This window comes from Dipodomys merriami, unplaced genomic scaffold, assembly GCF_024711535.1.
Source record: "Dipodomys merriami isolate MVZ:Mamm:240054 unplaced genomic scaffold, mDipMer1.0.p SCAF_11, whole genome shotgun sequence".
NCBI lineage: Eukaryota > Metazoa > Chordata > Mammalia > Rodentia > Heteromyidae > Dipodomys > Dipodomys merriami.
The window spans coordinates 3,206,564-3,229,916 of NW_027202382.1; the positions used below are offsets into that span (position 1 = coordinate 3,206,564).

Sequence of the window (23,353 nt, forward strand, 5' to 3'; positions counted from 1 at the left end):
TCAAAGTGCATCTGTGTCTCAAGTGGTAGAGTGCTAGCCTTGAGCAAAAAAGCTCACAAATAATGCCCAGGCACTGAGTTCAAAACAAAACAAACAATAACCTTCTGTAAATTTTATGTTTATAAATTTTATCCAGAATTTAAGGTCAAGAGATATGAATAAAAATGACTCAGAGGGCTGGGAAGGTGGCTCAGTGGTAGAATGTTTGCCTTGCATGCATGAGGCTCTGGGTTCGATTCCTCAGCACCACATAAACGGAAAAAGCTGGAAGTGGCGCTGTGGCTCAAATAGTGTGCTAGCCTTGAGCTGAAGAGCTGAGGGACAGCGCCCAGGTCCAGAGTTCAAGTCCCATAACTGACAAAAAAAAAAAGACTCAGAAGAGCTTTTTTTGTATAAGTTCTAAAACATTTTTTATATTTAAATAGTAGGGAGATTAATTAAATATATAGTATATCAATAAAGCACATTGTAGGAGTTTAAATATAGTGGACACATTTAGAGGCAATAAGATACATGAGAAATGCAGTTACATGAGGAATATAGTTACATGAGAAATATAGTTTAAAGCATTCTAATTTATAAAATATTATATAATTATACATACTTTAAAACAAGTAGATGTATAACAAGATTGATATACTGTGGAGGGAACGAGGTTGATTGGGAGACATTGTGTACTCATATGGAAGTGTCAGAGTTCAGCCACCTTTACAAGTAATGCTGCTAATTGGATTTTCAATACCAACATCATGATAAAGGAAATACTTTTTGTACATTATGAAAATGGAACAATGAAGCTTGTTCTAAAAGTAGGGAGGAAGTATAAGGGTGAATGACAGGGAGGTGAGTATGATCAAGGTACATGATGTGCATATGTGGACATGTCAAAATGAAATCCCCTTGTATAACTAATTGATGCTAATAAAAATGTAGAAGCTGGGCTGGGAAGGTGGCTCAGTGGTAGAGTGCTTGCCTTGCATGCATGAGGCACTGGGTTTGATTCCTCAGCACCACATAAGCAAAAAGAAAAAAGCCACAAGTGGCGCTGTGGCTCAAGTGGTAGAGCGCTAGCCTTGAGCTGAAGAGCTGCGGGAAAGTGCCCAGGCCCAGAGTTCAGGCCCCATGACTAGATCCCACCCCCCTCTCCAAAAAAATGTAGAAGCTAAAAATGTTTTAAGCTAAAATTGATACTTGTTACTCTGAATAATCAGATTTCTTGTAGAAAATTTCAGGACAATTTTATTTGGAAAGATACTCTGTGTGTGTGTGTGTGTGTGTGTGTGTGTGTGTGTGTGTGTGTGTGTGTGTGTGTGTGTGTGTGTGTGTGTGTGTGTGTGTGTGTGTGTGTGTGTGTGTGTGTGTGTGTGTGTGTGTGTGTGTGTGTGTGTGTGTGTGTGTGTGTATTTTTCGGATGGCATTAAAAGCTAGAGAAGTTTGTAATTTCTGTGTGGTTAAATGACTAATAAGTGATAGAGAGCCTAGATCATCAACTCTTCTAAAGCACTTACCTTAATTATACAATGTCTCTTTAGTATGTAGCTTTTAGTATTCTTTCATTTCATAATGAATATTGTGACAACAGACCTTCTAAACATCTGTTGTTGCATAGTACAATTTAAAAAAAATTTTTTTTTTGTCAGTCATGAGGCTTGAACTCTGTACCTGGGTGCTGTTCCTTAGCTCTTCAGCTCAAGGCTAGTGCCTACCACTTGAGCCACAGCACCACTTCCAGCTTTTTTCTGCTTATGTGGTGCTGAGGAATCGAACCCAAGGCCTCATGCATGCAAGGTAAGCACTCTACCACTGAGCCAACTTCCCAGTCCAGCATGGTACAATCTTAACTTTTTTTTTTTTGCCAGTCCTGGGGCTTGAACTCAGGGTTTGGGCACTGTCCCTGAGCTTCTTTTGTTCAAGGTTAGCACGCTACCACTTGAGAGCTACAGCGCCACTTACAGCTTTTTCTGTATGTGGTACTGAGGAATGGAAACCAGGGCTTCATGCATGCTAGGCAAGCACTCTACTACTGAGCCACATTCCCAGTCCCAATCTTAAATCTTATGGGTCATTTGTTAAATTTCTTAAAATGTGAGAGAAGTTTAAAATGACAGTAGGATGAGTTTAAAAATGAGCGATAGTTTACGATGTGGAGTTTAATTCTGTAATCATTATATGTATGGTTTTATTCTTTTTAATTAAAGGAAGAAACTACTAGAGATTACAGCTTCCCAGCTGGCCTAGAAGACCATATTTTGGGGGAGAATGTGTCAACTAACACAAGTATTTCAGAGTTGGTCCCCAGTGAACTTAACCAGAGCAACACAAGTCTTGGAAGTAGCAGCAGCAGTGGAGATGTTGGAAAAATGCATTACTCAACAGGTATGAATTATGTATGTGTGTATTATGTATGTAAATAAGTATGTACTTGGGGCTAGACAAGTGCTTTACCATTGAGCTCTTCCTGTTTTAATAACCTGGCCATAAGTCCCCACTATTTTAAATGCCGCTTGATAAAATGATCTGATGTTTTAATTTTAATTTTAATTTTTTTGTCAGTCATGGGGCTTGAACTTGGCCTGGGCACTGTCCCTGAGCTCCTCAGCTCAAGGCAAGTGCTCTACCACTTGAACCACATCACTACTTCTGGTTTTCTGGTGGTTAATGGGAGATAACAGTCTCACAGGCTTTGCTGCTTGGTCTGGCTTTGAACGTGATCCTCAGATCTCAGCCTTCTGAATACTAGGATTACAGGCATGAGCCACCGCGCCCGACGCAATATGTTTTAAATAATAACTCTATCTTACTATTACTCTGTTTTTGGGTCCGGTTGTGGGGCCTGAACTCTGGACCTGGGCGCTGTCCCTCAGCTCAAGGCTAGCACTCTACCACTTGAGCCACAGCGCCACTTGCGGCTTTTTTCTTTTTGCTTATGAGGTGCTGAGGAATCGAACCCAGGGCCTCAGGCATGCAAGGCAAGCACTCTACCACTGAGGCACCTTCCCAGCCCTGTTACTCTGTTTTTGTCTGAGCTACAAGTACTCTGTTTTCTATTGTGTTTAATTTTAGGTGTATATATTTGTATATTTTTGTGAATTATATCAATTCTTAGGCTTTAGCATGCTTACGAATCATCTAGTGTTTTCAGATATGTACAGTTATCTAGCTGGATACCAATGGCTCATACCCATAATCTTAGCTACTCAGAAGGCTGTGTTCTGAAGATCAAAGTTTGAAGCCAGCCCCGGCAGACAAATCTGAGAAACTCTTACCTTGAGTTAGCCAGCAAAAATCAGAAGTAAAGGGCTGGCTCAAAAATAGTAGAGTGCAGCCTTGAGCAAAAAAGGTAAAGGCTAAAGGCCCTAAAATCAAGCTTCAATCTTGATGAAGACCAAAAAAAAAGCCCAACAAAAAAATAATTATGCACATAAATACATTGACTAAACTTTAGCCTAAAACTAGATTTATGGAATGGGGCTTTGGAAATATGTATTTTTAACTGTCTCTGGTTGCGTAAGTATTTGGCCAGATTTTAAAGATCATTAGAATTTCTCAGCTTTATTGTTAGAAATTGAATTCTTTTTTTTTTTTTTTTTTTTGATGCCAGTGGCTCACACTTGTCATCCTATCCTCTCAGCAGGCTAAAATATGAGGTCTGAAGTTCAAAACCAACCCAGGCAGAAAATTCTAAGAGACTCTTATCGCTAATTAACCAGCAAGAAGCTGGAAATAGAGCTGTGATTCAAGTGGTGGAGCAGGAGCAGAAAAGGCTGAAGGAGAGCTTGAGGGCCTGAGTGAGTTCAAGCCCCAATATGAGCACACAAAAATGAAATAGGACTTTTTTTCCTCTTACCTTTTTTTTTTTTTTTTTTTTTTTGGATATAGGGTCTCACTATGTAGTCTAATCTGGTCTCCAATTCATTATCTTCCTGCCTTAGCCTCCTACCTGCTGAAATTATAGCTGTGTGCCACAATATCAAGAGGTTTTTTTCCTCTAATTTTTTTATTGTGAAAAATTCCAAATGTTATGAGAAATTGGAAGAATTAAGTAAGTGAACAATTACATATTCTCTACTTAGACCTAATTAACTGTGGGGGGCTTGAACTCCTGGTCTTGCATTCTTGCTTGGGTTTTTTGCTCAAAACTGGCTGGAGCTCTAGCACTTGAGTCACAGCTCCACTTCCAACTTTTTGCTGATTAATTATCTTATGAGTCTTAAAGACTTCGCCTACTCTGGCTTGAAACCTGGATTCTTAGATGTCAGGTTTCTAAGTAGCTAGGGATCCACCAGCCCCCAGCCATAGACTTAATTTTATCATTTCTTTTTTTTTTTTTTTTTTTGGTCGGTCGTGGGGCCTGAACTCTGGACTTGGGTGCTGTCCCTGCGCTCTTCAGCTCAAGGCAAGCACTTTACCTCTTGAGCCACAGTGCCACTTCCCGTTTTCTAGTGGTTTATTGGAGATGAGAGTCTCATGGGCTTTCCTGCCTGAGCTGACTTTGAACCACGATCCTCAGATCTCAGCCTCCTGAGTAGCTAGGATTACAGGTGTGAGCCACCATCACCCGGCAATTCTTTCTAAATATTTCTAAGTATACCTAATTCTATATTGTAACCATTTGAAAAAATAGAGTAACCATTTGAAAATAAAGCAGATTTCACAATCGTTCCCTCCTAAATACTTTGGTATTTATTTCCAAAGCATAAGGACAATCTCCTACATGCTTTGGCTATTTGTGGTCCTGGGGCTGAGCACCTGATAGCCAAGCACTATACCACTGAGATTTGTCCCCAGCACATAATGTGTTATGTTTATTCTTTTCTAGGTGAAGTTCCATTTCCAAGAGGAATAAGGAGGCAGGACTTTGAAAAATCAGACCATGGTTCATCTCAAAACACCAGCATGTCTAGCATCTATCAGAACTGTGCAATGGAGGTAAAAGTTCTGTCTTCTGCCCATGATAAAGTGATATAAACTTACTTTTATTTCAGAGTATCATTTAACAGTATTCATTTTGTTGGGTTTGTTATCTTATAAGGCAATGAACTGATAGTTTCACCTGTAACATAATAAAGCTATTAATTCTGGATATGATCAATAGAATAACTAAAATTCTGTTAAGAAAATGACCTTTCCCAGATCTGAAGGATGAGACCCATGTGAATAGAAGCCTGAAGCTTTGGAGAATATTAAAGGAAAATTTCAGACCCTTTTCCAATCCAGTTTCAACTTGCTCATTCTCATTTCCTTAATAAAGCTGCATTTCTATTGTGAAAAAAAAATGACCTTTACAATGCAGTTTAGATTCTCAGTATTCTTGTTTTTTTTTTTTTAAGCAGGTTTTGATGTCAAGTTGTTCACAATGTAGAGCTTGTGAAGCATTAGTTTATGATGAAGAAATTATGGCTGGGTGGACGGCAGATGATTCAAATTTGAATACAACCTGTCCATTCTGTAAAAGCAACTTCTTGCCTTTTCTCAATATAGAATTTAAAGACCTAAGAGGCTCTGCAAGGTTAGTAATCTAAATGTTCCCTCAAGAGGTAAGTGCCCCCTGGAAGGCATGACTCCTGGGGCAAGAAAATAAATATCATAGCATGTTCCAGGCCTGCCTTTCTTCTTCTTCTTCACCATCAGTATTAGATTAGAGGATATTAGTAATAAAATGAAGACTGCTTTTCCTTTTTGTTGTTGTTTTTGATGGTGGTGGTGGTGTGGTGGTGGTGGTGGTGGTGTGTGTGTGTGTGAGAGAGAAACAGAGAAAGAGAGAGAGTGTGTTAGTTATGGGGCTTGACCTCAGGGCCTGGGCAATATCCCTGAGCTTTTTTTGCTTAAGACTAGCACTCTACCACTTAGAGCCACTTGAGATTTTCTGGTGGTTAACTGGAGATAAGAATCTCATAGAGGGGCTGGGAAGGTGGTTCAGTGGTAGAGTGCTTGCCTTGCATGCTTGAGGCCCTGGGTTTGATTCCTCTGCACTACATAAGCAAAAAGCAAAAAGCCGGAAGTGGCGCTGTGGCTCAAGTGGTAGAGCGCTAGCCTTGATGAAGAGCTGAGGGACAGCGCCCAGACCCAGAGTTCAGGCCCCACAACCTGACCCCCCCCCCAAAAAAAAAAGAATCTCATAGACTTTCCTGTTTCTCTGATCTCAGCTTCCTGAGTAGCTAGGCTTATAGGTGTTAAGGTGTGAACCACCAGCACCCAGAATACTTTTCCATTTTAGCATGTGATCATCAGTAGAAATATTCTTGGAACTGAACTTTGTAGGTAATTCAAAAGTCTTACGTTAGGGATTGTTTTAAGCTTGTCTTTGTGACCTTAGTTATGTCTCCTTAATTGTTGTCATTTGGTACAGTGAGATGGCAAATTTTAGATGGTAGAAAGGTACGGCTCAGTTTGTAGAGCACTAGACAACGAGTGTTAGTGTCAGGTATCCAGTTTGAGTGAACCAAAAAAATAAAAAAGTGAAAAGAAAGGGGCTGGGAAGGTGGCTCAGTGGTAGAGCGCTTGCCTTGTATACATGAGGCCCTGGGTTCGATTCCTCAGCACCATATAAGCAGAAAAAGCCAGAAATGGCTCTAGTGGTAGAGTGCTAGCCTTGAGCTGAAGAGCTGAGGGATAGCACCCAGGCCCAGAGTTCAGGCCCACGACTGGACCCCCCTCCCCCCCCCAAAAAAAAAAAACAAAAAAAAAATCTCACTGACTTTCCTGCCCAGGCTGGCATTGAACCACTATCCTCAGATCTCAGCCTCCTGAGTAGCTAGAATTACAGGCGTGAGCCACCGGCGCCAGGCGCAGATTATATTCTTGATGTATTATTTTCATTGGTCTGGGCCTCATTAATTCTCTTCCATTTCCACTCATTCCTTTATCCAGCAGACACCAATGAGCTAGATGTGACATATTCTTAAACATAGATGCTTATAAAATACAATATTTTGTATACTTGTGTATTTTAATTTGTATAATTAGAATAATATAGAAAAGCATTGGGGGGGGTATTGGAGTTTGAACTCAGGATTTTGTATGTTGGTAGGCAGTACTCAATTTTCAGGGGTTTTTTTTGTTTTGTTTTTGAGACAGGGTCTCACTACTTATTAACCTAGGCTGGCCTTGAACTCATGATCTTCCTGCCTTAGTTTCCTTAATGCTAGGATCATAGCTTTATACCACCACACCTGGATTTTATTATTTTTGTTTGCCTTTCTGAATACTAATAAGTTTAACTATTTCTTCATTATTAGTTCAGCATTTTCTTTTCCTTTTAATGAATTTTTTAAATAAAATTATGTTTTTGTTTGCGTAGTTCAAGCTGGCCTAGCCTTAGCCTCCTTTGACTGCTAGCACTGTATGTGCTTCACCATGACCAGCTGTTCAATATGGTCTGCAAATTGCCTTCCTATATTCCTTGCCTACTTTTCTGTTAAGTTTTTATTTGTGTTGATTTGACTTTAATGTTCTTGATAATCTTTGCAGATAAATCATTAATTTGATGTCATAGTCCACTAATTTGAATTGTGATTTGAATTTTGTTTAAGAAGTTGTGTTCCGTGTCTAGAACATTTTTTTCTCCCTAAATCATCTTTTTCTGGTTTTTGTTTTCTTTTGTTTTTCTTGGGCTGGGTATTGAACCCAGGGCCTTGCATGTGCTAGCTTTAATATTCTTTATATTATACCCTTGCTTGATATTTAAGTCCTTCATCCATTTGATGTCTACCTTTTATGGAAGAGGGTAAAATCTAGCTTATATTTCTCTCCATCTAGCCAGCCATTATGATCTACTCAGTAGCCTGTCTTTTCCTCTCTGATGTGTAGTGTCCTCTCTCCCCTGTAGGCCTCTTCCTGATCCTGCCTTCTTCTGTCAATACAGTGCTTTTCGTGAATCCCCAGGAAAATTCATCTAAATTTTCTATTGTAATTGGATTAGATTTATAGATTAATTTATAGAAAACTGAAGTTTTCAATGTTACTATCTTTTTTTTTTGTGGTCAGTTTGTGGGGCTTGAACTCTAGGCCTGAGCGCTGTCCCTCAGCTCTTCAGCTCAAGGCTAGCGCTCTACCACTTGAGCTACAGCGCCACTTCCGGTTTTCTGATGGTTTATTGGAGATAAGAGTTAAGACTTGTTTCACGGACTTTTCTGTCCGAGCTGGCTTTGAACCGCGATCCTTAGATCTCAGCCCTCCTGAGCTAGGATGACAGGCATGACCCACTGGCGCCCGGCCTCAGTGTTATTATCTTAAATATGAACAATGTATATCTATTTTTTCAGATTATATATGGTCTTTAGTATAAAGCATTTGGAATTATTTTTCCTATGTCTTATACTTTTTTCATTGAGTTGTGGTTTTTTAAGCTACAATGACAAGAACCTTTTAAAAATACACTTTCTAATTAGGTATAAAGTAGCTTTTTAAACAATTTTTATTTTATTGTAAAGATACTGTACAGAGGGGTTACAGTTACATGAGTAAGGTAATGAGTACATTTCTTGTCGAGCATTGTTACCCCTCCTTTGTTGTTCTCCCATTATCCCTTCCTTCCCCCACCTTCACCACCCCCCAAGTTGTAAAGTTGATTTCCAACATAGTGTCTTGTGAGTATCATTGTTGCAATGGGTCATCCCGTGTCCTTGTTTCAGCATTTTGTTATTCCCCTCCCCAAATTAGATAAATTTATACACAAAGATGTAGGGTACCAAAATCAAGTACAGTGACCACAGGTATAAAGTAGCATTTTTGGTCACCCCCTACATACACATATCAATATGAAAATTTCAAGTTTACAACAAAGTTTAAAGATAGGACCAGGATAGGAAGTACTAGGGATGGTGCTCTACCACTGAACTATCCCAGCCACTTAAAAAAATTTTTTTTACAGTGCATACCTAAATGTATCCACCTTTATATTCTCCAGTTTATATTTTACTGTACTGGCTCTAATCACCTGTTTATTTCCTATTTATCAATATATACTTTTATTCATTTAAAAATATGGAGAAGTGTTGGGCGCCAATGGCTCATGTTTGTAATCCTAGCTACTTAAAAGTCTGAGATCTGAGGGTCACAGTTTGAAGCTCACTGCCTGGGTGGGAAAGTTAGTGAGATCCCTATGTTCAATAAACTGCCAGAAATGTGGAAAAGTCCTTATGTGTATACACCCACATACACACACATACATGAAAGATGTTAGCACATGTCTCCTCCAAACACTTCAGCATGTGTATTACTAACTGCAATTTAGAATTGTAGTACTGGACTGGGAATATGGCTTACTGGTAGAGGTCTTGCCTAACATTCATGAAGCCCTGGGTTCAATTCCTCAGTAGCACATAAACAGAAAAGGCTAGAAGTGGTGCTGTGGCTCACGTGGTAGAGTGCTAGCCTTGAGCAAAAAAAACTAAGGGACAGTGCCCAGGCCTTGAGTTCAAGCCCTACCACTGGCAAGGAAAAAAATCATGAATTGTAGTACAAGTAATATGCTAACTTCAGATGTACCATTTGAAGAGTAAATGCATATATTTGTGCCCTTAGCAAGTTACAGAATATTAGTATCACTTCAGAAAATTCTCCAGTGTCCGTTATGAGAATCCTTCCTCACCTAATCCCTACTGAAAGGGAGAAGTATGAAAATAAAAGAACAGATATGACTAGAGACAAAACAGATTCCGGGCTGGAAAGGTGGCTCAGTGCCTTGCATGCATGAGGCCTTGGGTTCGATTCCTCAGCACCACATAAGTAGAAAAAGCTGGAAGTGGTGCTATGACTCAAGTGGTAGAGTACTAGCCTTGAGCTGAATAGCTGAGGGACAGTGCCCAGGCTCAGAGACCAAGCCCCACGACTGACCCAAAAAAAAAAAAAAAAAAAGCATTCATAAGCTGTAAAAATGGTACTGTAGGGGCTGGGAAGGTGGCTCAGTGGTAGAGCGCTTGTCTTGCCTGCCTGAGGCCCTGGGTTCAATTCCTCAGCATCACATAAGCAAAAAGAAAAAATGGTACTGTAAACAATTACAAATTAATATATTTAAAGTGCTATTGCTATACCTTTCCCCTTTTTCCTCCCCCTCTCCTTTCAACCTTTTCCCTCCCTCCCAACATCTTCCTGCTAAATTAGCTTCCCAATGGATATGATTATAGGTATATGCCAAAATGTCGGTCTTTTTTAAAATCACTATTTTTAATTTTTAAAAATTCCTTCAGGACTTTGTTTAGTAGTTCTCAAAACACACCATCTTGTATCAAGCTGATTTTAGGAGAAGAGGGAAGAAGGATTGAAAACAGAAGTATATGTTTGTAATAGGCAGTCTTTCCCTTATAAATTCATTAATGGGTATCACAAAATAATTCTAAATACAATAAAAATTGTAAGACTCGGATTTTTAAAAAGACTTCCTTCCCCTTGCTTCATTTTAGTTTTTTCTTGAAACCAAGTACCTCTGGTGACAGTTTACAAAGTGGGGGCATGCCATTGGCCAGTGAGCCCTTGGAGCACAAACCTGTATGCAGTTCAGCAGAACCTGACTTGATTAACTTCATGGATTTCCCGAAAAATAACCAGACAATATCGGAAGAAGCAAACCATACAGTTGACTCAAGGTACCATAGGAAGTAGAGAACTTGCCGTAGCAAGTTAGACACTCTTGTAAAAATTATATATTTAATGACAACCTGAATCTAGTCAGTTCTGGCATTTAAAAACTTAATCTTGATGGTCTTGGTGGTGCATATTTGTAATTCTGGCTCTCAGGAATGAGATTGAGGCAGGAGGATTGTGAGACTGAGGCCAGAGTAACTATGTACTATATTCAAAGCCAACATGAGTTACTTTATGACCCTTTGTCTTCATAAAACAAGGGTTGGAATTTAGCTGGTGGTAGAACACTTGCTTGCTTCATATGCATCAGACTCTTGGTTTGATCTCTACATAAAATTTAACTTGCACTTTTTACTACCACATAGCTTTTAAATATTTAATGAATAAAGCTTATGATACAACATTTTAAAAATAAGTTTAATGTTTTAACGTATATTTTACAAAATGAACTCAATAGTTAAAATGCTTTTCTGCTTAGGGCAGGTTCTTTTGTATAAAGTACATATTTTATTTTTTCCTGTTTGGCAATATTGTGATTTGGACTCAAGAGTCTCACTTACTAGGCAAGCAGTCTACCATTTGAGCCATTATACCCAGCACTTGGTTTTTCAGATAGACTCTCATACTTTTGCCCAGGGCTAGATCTGTACACATTGTCTTGGGTTTGTGTCCATGTCCAGTTAGGGGTTTGTTTGTTCTTTTTTTTCCCCATAGTGCCCATCCTAGGGCTTGAACACTGGGCCTGAGTGCTGTCCTTGAGTTTTTTGCTCAAGGCTTGTGCTCTACCACTTAAGCCTCAGCTCCATTTCCATTAGAGATGAGAATCTCACACACTTTTTTGCTTGGGCTGTATTTGAACTGTGATCATCATATATCAGCCTCTTGAATAGTTAAAATTACAGATGTGAGATGCTGGCGCCAGGTTTCCAGTTTGTTTTTTGAGACAGATCTCACCAACAATTTTCTTTGAGTTGGCCTCTTGTCTGCCCCCCAAATATTTGAGATTTCAGGTATGTGTCACCATGTTCAGCTCATATTTTACTTTTTGGCAGAGAGGCAGTGCTGAGATTTGAACTCAGGTATGCAGACTTACCAGGTTTACTTTTGTTATTTTGTTATTTGTTGTTATATTTGTTATTTTTTGAATAAGACCTTATGTTTGAATAAAGCAATGAAATGTAACTTATAAGTTACACCATAAATTCTCTTTTCAGTCCTCATTACCATCCATGTTCTTCTGACCAATTGTATAAAACTATGTGAAGAAAAATGAATTTCTTTTGTTGGTGGGAATACTGGGATTAAACATAGGGGCATAGGTGGGAGACAAGTGCTTTACCACTGAACTCTACCTTAAGCTCCAAATTTAATTCTATTGTGGAAGAGGAGGGGAAGGGATTGAGTCAGGATATCTCTCTGTAGCTCTGAGCTTAAGATACTCTTGCCTCAGTCTAGGATTACAAGTATGTGCCACCATATCTGGCACCAAATTTAATTCTTAAAAGGAAATGGTAATTCTTTTACATTTAAAATCTATTAAAGAAATTTGTCTAGCTCTCTGGATTTAGATTAATTTTCATGACTAACAGCATTTCTTCATTTTTTAAAGTGGTGAATTAAAGCAAGCCAGTGAAAATGTCCAAACTATGAAAATTTCATCTGTGCCTAATAGTTCATCAAAACGAAATGTATCTTTGACTCGAAGCCACAGTGTTGGAGGCCCTTTGCAAAATATTGACTTCTCCCAAAGACCTTATCATGGCATTTCAACAGTCAGTCTTCCAAACAGTCTACAGGAAGTTGTGGTATGTAATACTGCAATCATATTGTATACTCTTATCAGTACAGAGTGGAATATTGCATAGTTTGTAATCGAATTAATTACACAGAAAGTAGTAGACAAAAATTTCCTCATGAACTAATAACTTTTTAATTTTTAACATTGAGATTTTGAAATACTTAAAAAAATACACAGGAGAGAAAATGAGTCCCATGAATCATTCTCTAGCTTCAGAAACTTGTAGTTTATGACTATTCATTTTTTTATGTCAATCTTCATTCATTTTCTATTTTCTAAATTATTTTGCAGGAAGTTTCATCCTCTTTGTAAATGTTTTCAATATTCATTCCTAAGTGATTTGTTTCATAATAAAATCACAATGCCATTATATAAAAAATAAGAACTAATATGAAGTTGTTTAATCTTTGTTCAAATTTCTAATTATAATGCAGTTATCCAGAGTGTGTATGGGGGGGTGTTGTTAGAGGCTTCAGGATCAAGTAGAATACCTGCCTTGCAGTTATTTGGAATTTGCTCTAATTCTTTTAAATCTGTACAGTCTTTTTTTCTCCTTTTATTGTTTTTCATTGGTGTTACTAGAGTTTGAACTCAGACCTTGTGCTTGCTAGGCAAAAATGCTCTACCACTTCCCAGCACTCTTCTTGCAATTTGTTGATAAAATTGAGTCATTTGTCCTTTAGATACTGCAGTTTTCTACTGTCTTGATTTGGCTGATTGTAGCCTTGTAAATTGATACTTGTACTAGGTGCTTGATCAGATTCAGGGTTTTATTGCTTGTTTAGTTTTGTCTGATGTCATGGACCAGTGAAATTGTATGGTATGTTCTCATCAGTATTTGTGATATTAGCAGCTATTAATGTCCCAGATAACTAATTCATTAATAGCCTCTACTTTTTTTTTTTTTTGGTCCGGTCATGGGGCCTGAACTCTGGGCCTGGGTGCTGTCCCTCAGCTCTTCAGCTCAAGGATAGTGCTCTACCACTTGAGCCACAACGCCACTTCCGGCTTTTTTTTTCTGCTTATGTGGTTCTTAGTAATTGAACCCAGGGCCTCATGCATGCAAGGCAAGCGCTCTACCACGGAGCCTGGCCTCTATACTTTTAAATTATTATATAAAATATATCTATGAGCTGGGAATGTGGCTTAGTAGTAAAGTGCTTGCCTAGCATGCATGCATTAAACCCTGGGTTCACTTCCTCAGTACCATATAAACAGAAAAGGCCAGAAGTGGCACTGTGGCCCAAGTGATAGAGTGCTAGCCTTGAGCAAAAGAAACTCAGGTACAGTGCCCAGGCCTGAAGTTCAAGCCCTAGGACTGGCAAAAAAAATAAATAAATAAAAGAAGTAGGAGGAGGAGGAAGAGGAGGGAGAGGTAGAAGAGAGGGAGGAGAAGAGGAGAAAGAAATATATCTGTAAAGAGAAACTTGCCAGTGCCTTTTATTTGGTATTTTAAAGATGCATATTGTATTAAAAAGTCAGAAAAAAGTAGTCCTCCTTCCTCCTTCCTTCCTTCCCTCCTTTGACCAGTTTTCAAAATAATAAATGGCATTCCTAACACTCTTGAAGGTGATAGTTCAATTTGGGGGATTGAGTATCATAATTAATTTTCTAATTTAAGCATTTAAAAATTGCTGTTTATGCTGAGCACTGGTGGCACAAGCCTGTAATCCTAGTTGATGAAGAAAATGAAAGTATGAGGGTTGTGGTTCAAAGCCAGCTCAGGCAGAAAAGTTTGAGATTTTTTTTTTTTTTTTGGGTCCGGTCGTGGGGCCTGAACTCTGGGCCTGGGCGCTGTCCCTCAGCTCTTCAGCTCAAGGCCAGCACTCTACCACTTGAGCCACAGAGCCACTTCCAGCTTTTTTCTTTTTGCTTATGTGGTGCTGAGGAATCAAACCCAGTGCCTCATGCATGCAAGGCAAGCGCTCTACCACTGAGCCAACTTCCCAGCCCACTATATCTGGTTTTTATGCCAGTGCTATGTGTATCCTTTCCTTAAGAAGCCTTGGTTCTTTTTAGAATTAAATGGAATTTGAGACCACAATCTAGGCACTATTTAACTTTTCTAGGGGTTGTTATAATCAAATGTAAATTAATAAGATATAATTTTCAAAGGACAAAAAATACAGATATTAACACAAAGAATATCCTATTTATTAGAGTTGCAGAAATAAGGTCATCATTCTATACTATGTAAACTATATAAGCTATATAAATTGTGTCATCATAAATTATGTAAAATGTACATGTTTTTATATTAACTGAAAAGAAAAAATGCATAAATATATGATATAAAAATTAATGTTAGGGCTGGGAAGGTGGCTCAGTGGTAGAGCGCTTGCCTTGCAATGCATGAGGCCCTGGGTTCGATTCCTCAGCACGACATAAGCAAAAAAAAAAAAAAAATTAATGTTATTTTAATAGGTTTATTGAAATACAGCTAATTCTCTTGCAGTGGTTTAACTTAAGAGAGATTAAATAGCTTAAAGAAAGCTTAAGGACAGAGATTAAGGTTTTCATTTACTAGGATGTTCTGTTACATGTAATAATTTGTACCAAAATAACAGGACAAATAGAGAAGTATGATGTCCCTGAAAAGCACTGTTAAGCGTGTAGAATTAAAATAGATAATGTTCACTTCTTGTACTTTTTTTTAAAGGACCCTTTAGGAAAAAAACCTAATCCTCCCCCTGTATCTGTGCCGTATTTGAGTCCTCTGGTACTTCGTAAAGAACTTGAATCTCTGTTAGAAAATGAAGGTGATCAGGTGATTCACACATCCTCTTTCATCAATCAACATCCAATCATTTTCTGGAACCTTGTGTGGTATTTCAGACGTTTAGACCTTCCTAGCAACTTACCAGGACTTATCCTCACATCGGAACATTGTAATGAAGGTGTGCAGGTAGGATATCAATTTCTATACTTACAAAAGTAACTTAACAAGATAATAAGTCTCTCACTTAAAAGTTGAGGGATAGCACACTGGGACCTTCTATCTTTTTGCTTAGCTGTACATGACTTCCATTTCCAAGGTCTTTTCTTGCTCTAGAATTTATTTCTGCTCTTTCACAGTCTAGAAGTAATGAGACATATGGATGGAAAACAGTGTGTCTTCTCACTGATAGAGAAGTTATAAACAGTATTTCCACATGTAGCTATGTGGCCTGATATGGTCATACCTAGCTGAAAAGTTACATAGCTCTACAAGCTTTTCCCTTGATATTGGTGGCTCTTGCCTATAATCTTAGCTCCTCAGGATGCTGAGATCTAGATCCTGGTTTGAAGTCAGCCATGCAGACAAATTGGTGAGACATATATCTCACAATTAATGAGCCAAAAGCTAAAAGTAGAGCTGTGGCTCAGCCTTAAGTGAAAAAGCCAAGCAAGCATATAAGGCTGTAGGTGAATCCTGGTAGCTCATGCCTGTAATCCTAGCTACTCATGAGGCTGAGATCTGAGGAGTAAGGTTCAAAGGCAGTCCTGGCAGAAAGGCCATGAGACTTACCTCCAATAAACTACTCAGAAAAAGCCAGAAGTAGCACTGTGGCTCAAGTGGTAGAGTGTTAGCCTTGACAAAAGAAGCTTAGGGACAGTGCACAGGCCCTGAGTTCAAGCCCCAGGACTGTCACAAAATAACTCAGAAACTCTAATTTGACTTTGACTTTTTATTTTGAGATGATACAATACTATTTGGTAAGAAAATAGAAACACCCAGTTTGTCTTACTTTGCAATTTGTTGTAATGATGTTTATTTAACCTTTCATCTAGACTTGTGCTAGTTAATAAGTTGTCATTCCAGTCCTTGAAAGTCAGAATGAGAAACCTATGTCAGAACAGCAAAGAAATTTCTCATCCGACATTAATAGTTCAAAATTTTGCTTAAAATTCTAGGGCCAAAGCCAGGTGCCGGTGGCTCATGCCTGTAATCCTAGCTACTCAGGAGGCTGAGATCTGAGGATCACGGTTCAAGCCAGCCCGGGCAGGAAAGTCCATGAGACTCTTATCTCCAATAAACCACTAGAAAACCAGAAGTGGCATTGTGGCTCAAGCAGTAGAGCGCCCGCCTTGAGCTGAAGAGCGCAGGGACAGCGCCAAGCCCAGATTTCAAGCCCGATGACCGACCAAAAAAAAATGTAGTGCCAAAGTTTTGAAATAACTCATCTATTTTATATGTAATCAAGCTGTGTTCAGCCCATATTACATTTGGAATGCTAATATTTTTTATTAATGTCTTTTAGCTTCCTCTGTCATCTTTGTCTCAAGATAGCAAACTTGTATATATTCAGCTGTTATGGGATAACATTAATCTTCATCAGGAACCAGAAGAACCTCTGTATGTTTCTTGGAGGAATTCTAGTAAGTAAAATAGAATTAAAAACATAAAAGATTCAGTTACAACCCAAATCTCTTTCACAGGTAATGGATAAGCAAATTGTATATAATAGTAGAATAGTACTGGGGATGGGAAGGTGGCTTAGTGGTAGAGCGCTTGCCTTGCATGCATGAAGCCCTGGGTTCGATTCCTCAGCACCATATAAGGAAAAAGAAAAAAGCCGGAAGTGGCGCTGTAGCTCAAGCGGTAGAGGGCTAGCCTTGAGCTGAAGAGCTGAGGGACAGTGCCCAGGCCCAGAGTTCAGGCCCCACAACCGGACCCCTCCCCCCCCAAAAAAAGTAAAATAGTACTATTCAGCAATAAAGAAGAATAAAAAAGGAAAAGAATGGTATTAGATATTAACAATTAGGAGGCTAAAATAGGAAAATCATGATTTTGAGGCCAGTCTGAGCAACAAAGCAAGACCAAACAAAAGTCAGGAAAACAAGTGATTTTTATTATACTAATTCAAATTGATTTGCTATTCTGCTGACACTTTATACCAAACATCAACTAAGTTGAAGAGCAAGTTTTTATTAAATAGCAATTTGCTGGTTATTTTGAGAATAAATTTCCATAGTGGAAAAGTAGTATTGATATGTTGGTATAAGATTATAATTCCAATTATAATAAAAGTCTCATAGAGACTTCCAAGGATTCATGTTTCATTTTTACTCTTGTATAGTTAGAAGCTATTTTCACAAAAGAGATAGAGGCTTATCATCCATGTATTCAAAAGTTTTATTAGACAGAACACATCCCAGTATAAGCAGGCAAGTTATATTAATAGGCAGCACATAAGAGAAATGTTAAAATGGTTTATAAATAGAATAGAGCTGCCATAACAAAATACCACAGATGGGTGGTTTAAACAACATAAATTAATTTTCTTAGAATTTTGTAAGTCTTTTTTTTTTTTTTTTTTGGTCTGGTTGTGGGGCCTGAACTCTGGGCCTGGGCGCTGTTCCTCAGCTCTTCAGCTCAAGGCCAGTAGTTTGAGTAGTTTATTGGAGAAAAGAGTTTTATGGGGACTTTTCTGCCTGGGCTGGCTTCAAATTGTGATCCTTAGATTTTAGCCTCGTAAGTAGCTAGGATTACAGATGTGAACCACCAGGGCATGGCATAGGAGCATTTTTATAACAGCTAAAAAATGGAAACAACCTAAATGTTCATCATCTTATGAATAGATAAGTAAAGCAAAAAGGAAAAAATCAACTCTGGGGTTGGAGGCATGCTCATGTAGCAGTGTCAGCCTCAGTCAATGAGTTAACGTGTCAGATACTAAGTTTGAGTTCCAGTTTCAGACCAAAAAAGAAAAAAAAGAAAAAAGAAAAGACGCAAAGCAATTGGAAATTGTATATCCTAAAAGAGATTTGTATATCCTTACATTGGAATAATGAAAGGCCTTGAGTTCAAATTGGGTACTGAAAAAAAATCAGTGAGATAGCAATTCATAGCTACAACATGGATGAAGCTTGAAAACACAGGAAAATCCTGTCTCAATGAGAAGTGGTGGCCCATTCCTGTATTCTTAGTTACTGGCAATTGAAGGCAGAAGGATGTAAAGTTTGAGGCCACCCTGAATTTGAGGCTAACACTGTCAAACTTAGCAAGACCCTATTTCAAAAACCAAATATAAACAATTAGTCCTACGTTCAACCACCAGTACCAAAAAAAAAAATTGGGGGTGGGGGGGAGATCCGGTGGGGGGCCTGAACTCTGGGCCTGGGCACTGTCCCTCAGCTCTTCAGCTCAAGGCCAGCGCTCTACCACTTGAGCCACAGCGCCACTTCCAACTTTTTTCTTTTTGCTTATGTGGTGTTGAGGAATCAAACCCAGGCCTCAGGCATGCAAGGCAGGCGCTCTACCACTGAGCCACCCTCCTAGCCCCTAATTTTTTTTTTGTCGGTCGTGGGGCTTGAACTCTGGGCCTGGGCGCTGTCCCTCAGCTCTTCAGCTCAAGGCGAGCCCTCTACCACTTGAGCTACAGCGCCATTTCCGGTTTTCTGGTGGTTTATTGGAGATAGGAGTCTCACAGTCTCTCCTGCTCCGGCTGGCTTTGAAACACGATCCTCAGATCTCAGCCTCCTGAGTAGCTAGGATTACAGGCGTGAGCCACCAGCGCCCAGCCCCTAATTTTTTTTTTATTTAAGTAGTTATACAAGAAAGTTCCCATTCTACAAAACAGTATATGAATACAAAGTGTCTGACAACAAAGAAGTTGGTCACAAAAGATCATATAAAGATTCCTTTATATGGAAATTTCAGAAAACATTGCAAAAATATATAGGGAGAAAGCAGACAAGCATTTGCCTAGGGCTAAGGCTAGTCTTTTGGGGGTGGTCAAAGTATTGTAAAATTAGCCATGCATCAGTGTTTAATCCTGTAATTCTAACTACTTGGGAGGCTGAGATGTCAATTGAAGCTTGCCCAGGCAACCAAATCAGACTGATCACCAATTAACTAGCAAAATGGCAAAAGGGGAAGTGTGGCTCAACTGGTAGAACACAAGTAGGAGGTCCTGGGTTCAAGGCCCAGTACTAGAACAAAAAAGATGTTGTGATTATGAATATACTAAATACCATTGAATTGTAAACTCTTACAAAGTTATCAACATCACCATCATCATCACTGCTTTTTGAGATGCTATGTATCCCAGTCTGGCTTTGAATTTTCTGAGGAGCCTAAGTTGGTCTCTACCTAGGTTGAATCCCCAGTAACCAAAAAAAATTTTTTTTTGGTCAATAAACCAATTTTAAAATTGAATTAAAGGAGAATACTGAAGTTGCATATTATGTGTACTCTAAAGTTACAGTAATATAGTTTGAAAATCAAGTCTATTCAGTTGAAGAGCTGAGAGTCAGTTCATAACCCTTATTTCCTCTTGCTGTCATATTAGAGAACTGTCTTTATTTTTCCTTTTCTTTTTGTGTTTTCTTTTGACAGTACTGGATTTGGAACATAGGGCCTCACCATACTAGGCAGATGTTCTGCCACTCAGGCTACCCCCTGCAGTACTCTGCAGATAGGAAGACCACTTTTGCTGAGGCTGATCTGTATCATGATCTTCTGCTTCTGCTTCCCACGTAACTGGGATGAATGGCTCATGGAACCGCACCCAGCTTTTTAAAATTGAGATGTGGTCTTATGAATTCTTTTGCCTCATTTGACCTAGAGCTGTGATCCTCTTGATTTCATGCACTTTCTTTGAATTAAACAAATAAGTTGTTACTGGTTTATTTTGGAGCTGTGTTACATAAAAACTACATTACTTCATGACAAGCTCTAAAATGAGGCTGACGGGGGAGCTATTGTGTAGACATTACTCTCTCATACTAACATAGATAGTTAGCTCCCAGAATTACTTGCCATATTAAAATATTGTATTTACTTTATCCTAGCTAAACACCTGTTTTTTAGTTTATAGTTTTAATTTTAGCATGGTTCCACTCCACTCTTATGACAAAAGCACTTTTATAATGTGAGATCTGTATAAATGTTTGCCTTAAGTAGCTCTAGAAATATATTTGTCCTAATTAGGATTAGACTTTGCTGTGTTTAGTAGGAAATGACAGAGGCTTAAACAAGTAAGATTATTCTCTCATATAAAGATGTTACAAACTATATAGTATTGTATAGCATACATCTTTATTTTTCAATTAGAAAAGAAACAATTTTAAAGAAATAGTGAATTAGAAAATTTAGGAGAAGTAGGCAAACTCCTCTGCCATCAGAGGACCAGGATGCTTGTGTCTGTTTTATAATCAGTAGTTTTTGCTTCATGGCCACAAGATGGCTGCTGGAGCTCAAATTAGCTATCACATCTCAGCCTCAGGTAAGAAGCTATAATGTTGCGGGGAAAGGGATAGGTCCCCATTATCTTTTTTTTTTTTTTTTTTGGTTGCTCGTGGGGCCTGGGCTCTGTCTCTCAGCTCTTTAGCTCAAGACTAGCACTCTACCACTTGAGCCACAGTGCACTTCCAGCTTTTTCTGCTTATGTGGTGCTGAGGAATCAAACCCAGGGCCTCATGCATGCAAGGCAAGCACTCTGCTACTGAGCCACGTTCTCAGCCCATGGTTTCCATTATCTTAAGAGAGCAGAAAAATTAGTGTGTGTGTGTGTGTGTGTGTGTGTGTGTGTAAGTGCGTGCGTGCGCGCGTGCACGCGTCCCTCAGCTTTTGTGCTCAAGGCTAATGTACTACCATTTGAGCCATACAGCTCCACTTTTGGCTTTTGGTGATTAAGTGGAGATAAGATTCTTTCAGGTTTGTCTTCCCAGTCTGACTTTAAACAGTGATCCTCAGATATCAGCCTTCTGAGTAGCTAGGATTACAGGTGTGAGCCATTGACATCTGGCTGGTAGAGTAAGTTTTAGTTAGCATATTGTCACCTAATGTTGCAGTCAACAGAGAGGTAATGTTTACTAGACAACTAGAAATTGACAGAACTCTGGAAAAGAAAATGTCATTAATAATTGGAAAAAAATCTTACTGTGTTCTTATTATTAGATTCTGAAAAGAAATTGTCCCTTCTATCAGAGGAACAACAAGCCACAAGCACTTTGGTAGAAGCTATTAGGCAGAGTATTCGGCATAATGATGTGCTTAGGCCCATCCACCTGCTCTCCCAGCAAGTGAAACCAGACATGAAAAGACAAAGGTAATAGTATTCATATGTTTTACTTGATGCAACTCAATTTCAAGTTTTAAATTTATATACTTTTTTTTTTTTTTTTTTGGTTGGTCGTGGGGCTTGAACTCCAGGCCTGGGTGCTGTCCCTCAGCTCTTCAGCTCAAGGCTAGCGCTCTACCACTTGAGCTATAGTGCCACTTCCGGTTTTCTGGTGGTTTATTGAAGATAGGAGTCTCATGGTCTCTCCTGCCCGGGCTGGCTTTGATCCACGATCCTCAGATCTCAGCCTCCTGAGTAGCTAGGATTACAGGCATGAGCCACCAGCGCCCAGCCTATATACCATTTTTTAAAATAGCTGTAAAAGAAATACGAATTTGTTGCCTAATATGTATTTGTTGTTGTGATAAATGCTACCCAAATATATCCTTTCATTATTGCACACAAAGATATAATAAAAATACCTGTACACAGATTAAATTTTAGGATAATAAATCATTGCTATTTAAGATACACTGTATATTTTGGAAACTACTGCTGATCTTCATTGGAAATGATTTGTGAATTTATTCACAACAGTAAACATACGTGCTACTCAGGTAGGCTCTGTGATTACACACAGATCTTTTTTGTTCATTGTAAAAGTATGGAGGGTCAGAGGCGTAGCTCAGCAGTTGAGCACCAGATTAGGAAGTTGAGGCTCTGAATTCAAATACTAGTAATAAGTAATATATATAAAATGGGATTAGGATTAGAAGTCGAAACAATTTAGGAAAGTGATAGAAACAATATTCTATAAAGGACCTGACACTGTGTTGGTCCTTTAGTGTCAGCTAAACTGTTTGGCTCAGTACTGATCCCTGCCTATCTTGCTGAGTGAAGCTTAGTAGAAGCTTCTGAAAATTCAATTACCCGTGAATACTATTAATGTTTTTCATTCACGTTTTCTTTGAAGATAAACTCAGAAATGATAGGGCAAGAATTGACTGAAAAATGAATGGATTCACTGATTACAACTATGGATGTAGAGATGACCTCTTTACAGTTTAAAGTGTACGTGTCTGTAGTTTTAGAGTAGGAAGTAATACCAGAAATGTCTTACTATGGTTTCTGGCTTTTTGTAAAGAAAGCTACATGAGGTGTCATAGAATTAGTGTTAGTTGCTAATTTTTTTCTCCCTATAAATTAGTTTATCTTTTTTTTTTTTTTTTGTCGGTTGTGGGGCCTGAACTCTGAGCCTGAGCACTGTCCCTCAGCTCTTCAGCTCAAGGCTAGCGCCCTACCACTTGAGCCACAGTGCCCCTTCCGGCTATTTTCTGCTCATGTGGTGCTGAGGAATCGAACCCAGGGCCTCATGCATGCAAGGCAAGCACTCTACCACAGAGCCAACTTCCCAGCACCTAGTTTATCTCTTAAGTTTCCCACTCATCCTTATTTTTAATTTTTTTATTCTGCAGTGCTGGAGATAATTGAACCCAGGCTTTATTGCATGCTAGGCAAACACAGGGCCACTGAGCCATATTCCAAGCTCTTTATTTTTAGCTGTTGTGAAGCCTTTCCTTGTCCTTTTCCCTTTTCTTTTTCCTCCTTTTTCCTTTTTTCTTCTTTTCCACTTGTTTTGGGGAGGTTTTGTTTGGTTTCTTCTTGATTTATGATCTCATGTAGCCCAGGCTGGCCTTGAACACCGAATCCTCTTGATTTATGTTCTGGTGAGCTCCACCAGGCCCAACTGCGAAACTCATTTTTAATGTTTAACTTTGTGACATTCATATGTTCACACCAAATAAAAGTAATTTAATTTATTCTTTGCTATTGGGATGAGCAATAAAGAGGCAATACCACATCTTACTTTTGTCCAAGGGTTAAAAGACCCTTTTCTCCAAAATCATTACTTCGTTGGATGGCAAGAGACTTAAGACTCTGCTATTATAAAATTTAATTATAAATTTTAGTTAAATATTACTAT

The 23,353-nt window shown here is 38.8% G+C and overlaps 1 protein-coding gene across 5 annotated transcripts in view; it reads left to right on the forward strand.

Annotated features, from left to right (window-relative positions):
• Dennd4c (DENN domain containing 4C) overlaps positions 1 to 23,353 on the forward strand; it is a 112,920-nt gene that overhangs the window by 86,910 nt on the left and 2,657 nt on the right. For all 5 annotated transcript variants that reach the window (XM_070007875.1, XM_070007873.1, XM_070007876.1 and 2 more), the window contains 8 exons: positions 2,199 to 2,376; positions 4,820 to 4,929; positions 5,334 to 5,509; positions 10,404 to 10,586; positions 12,194 to 12,389; positions 15,042 to 15,287; positions 16,624 to 16,741; positions 21,267 to 21,417. In XM_070007875.1, coding sequence (XP_069863976.1) covers positions 2,199 to 2,376; positions 4,820 to 4,929; positions 5,334 to 5,509; positions 10,404 to 10,586; positions 12,194 to 12,389; positions 15,042 to 15,287; positions 16,624 to 16,741; positions 21,267 to 21,417 — 1,358 coding nt within the window. The remainder of the gene's footprint in view (positions 1 to 2,198; positions 2,377 to 4,819; positions 4,930 to 5,333; positions 5,510 to 10,403; positions 10,587 to 12,193; positions 12,390 to 15,041; positions 15,288 to 16,623; positions 16,742 to 21,266; positions 21,418 to 23,353) is intronic.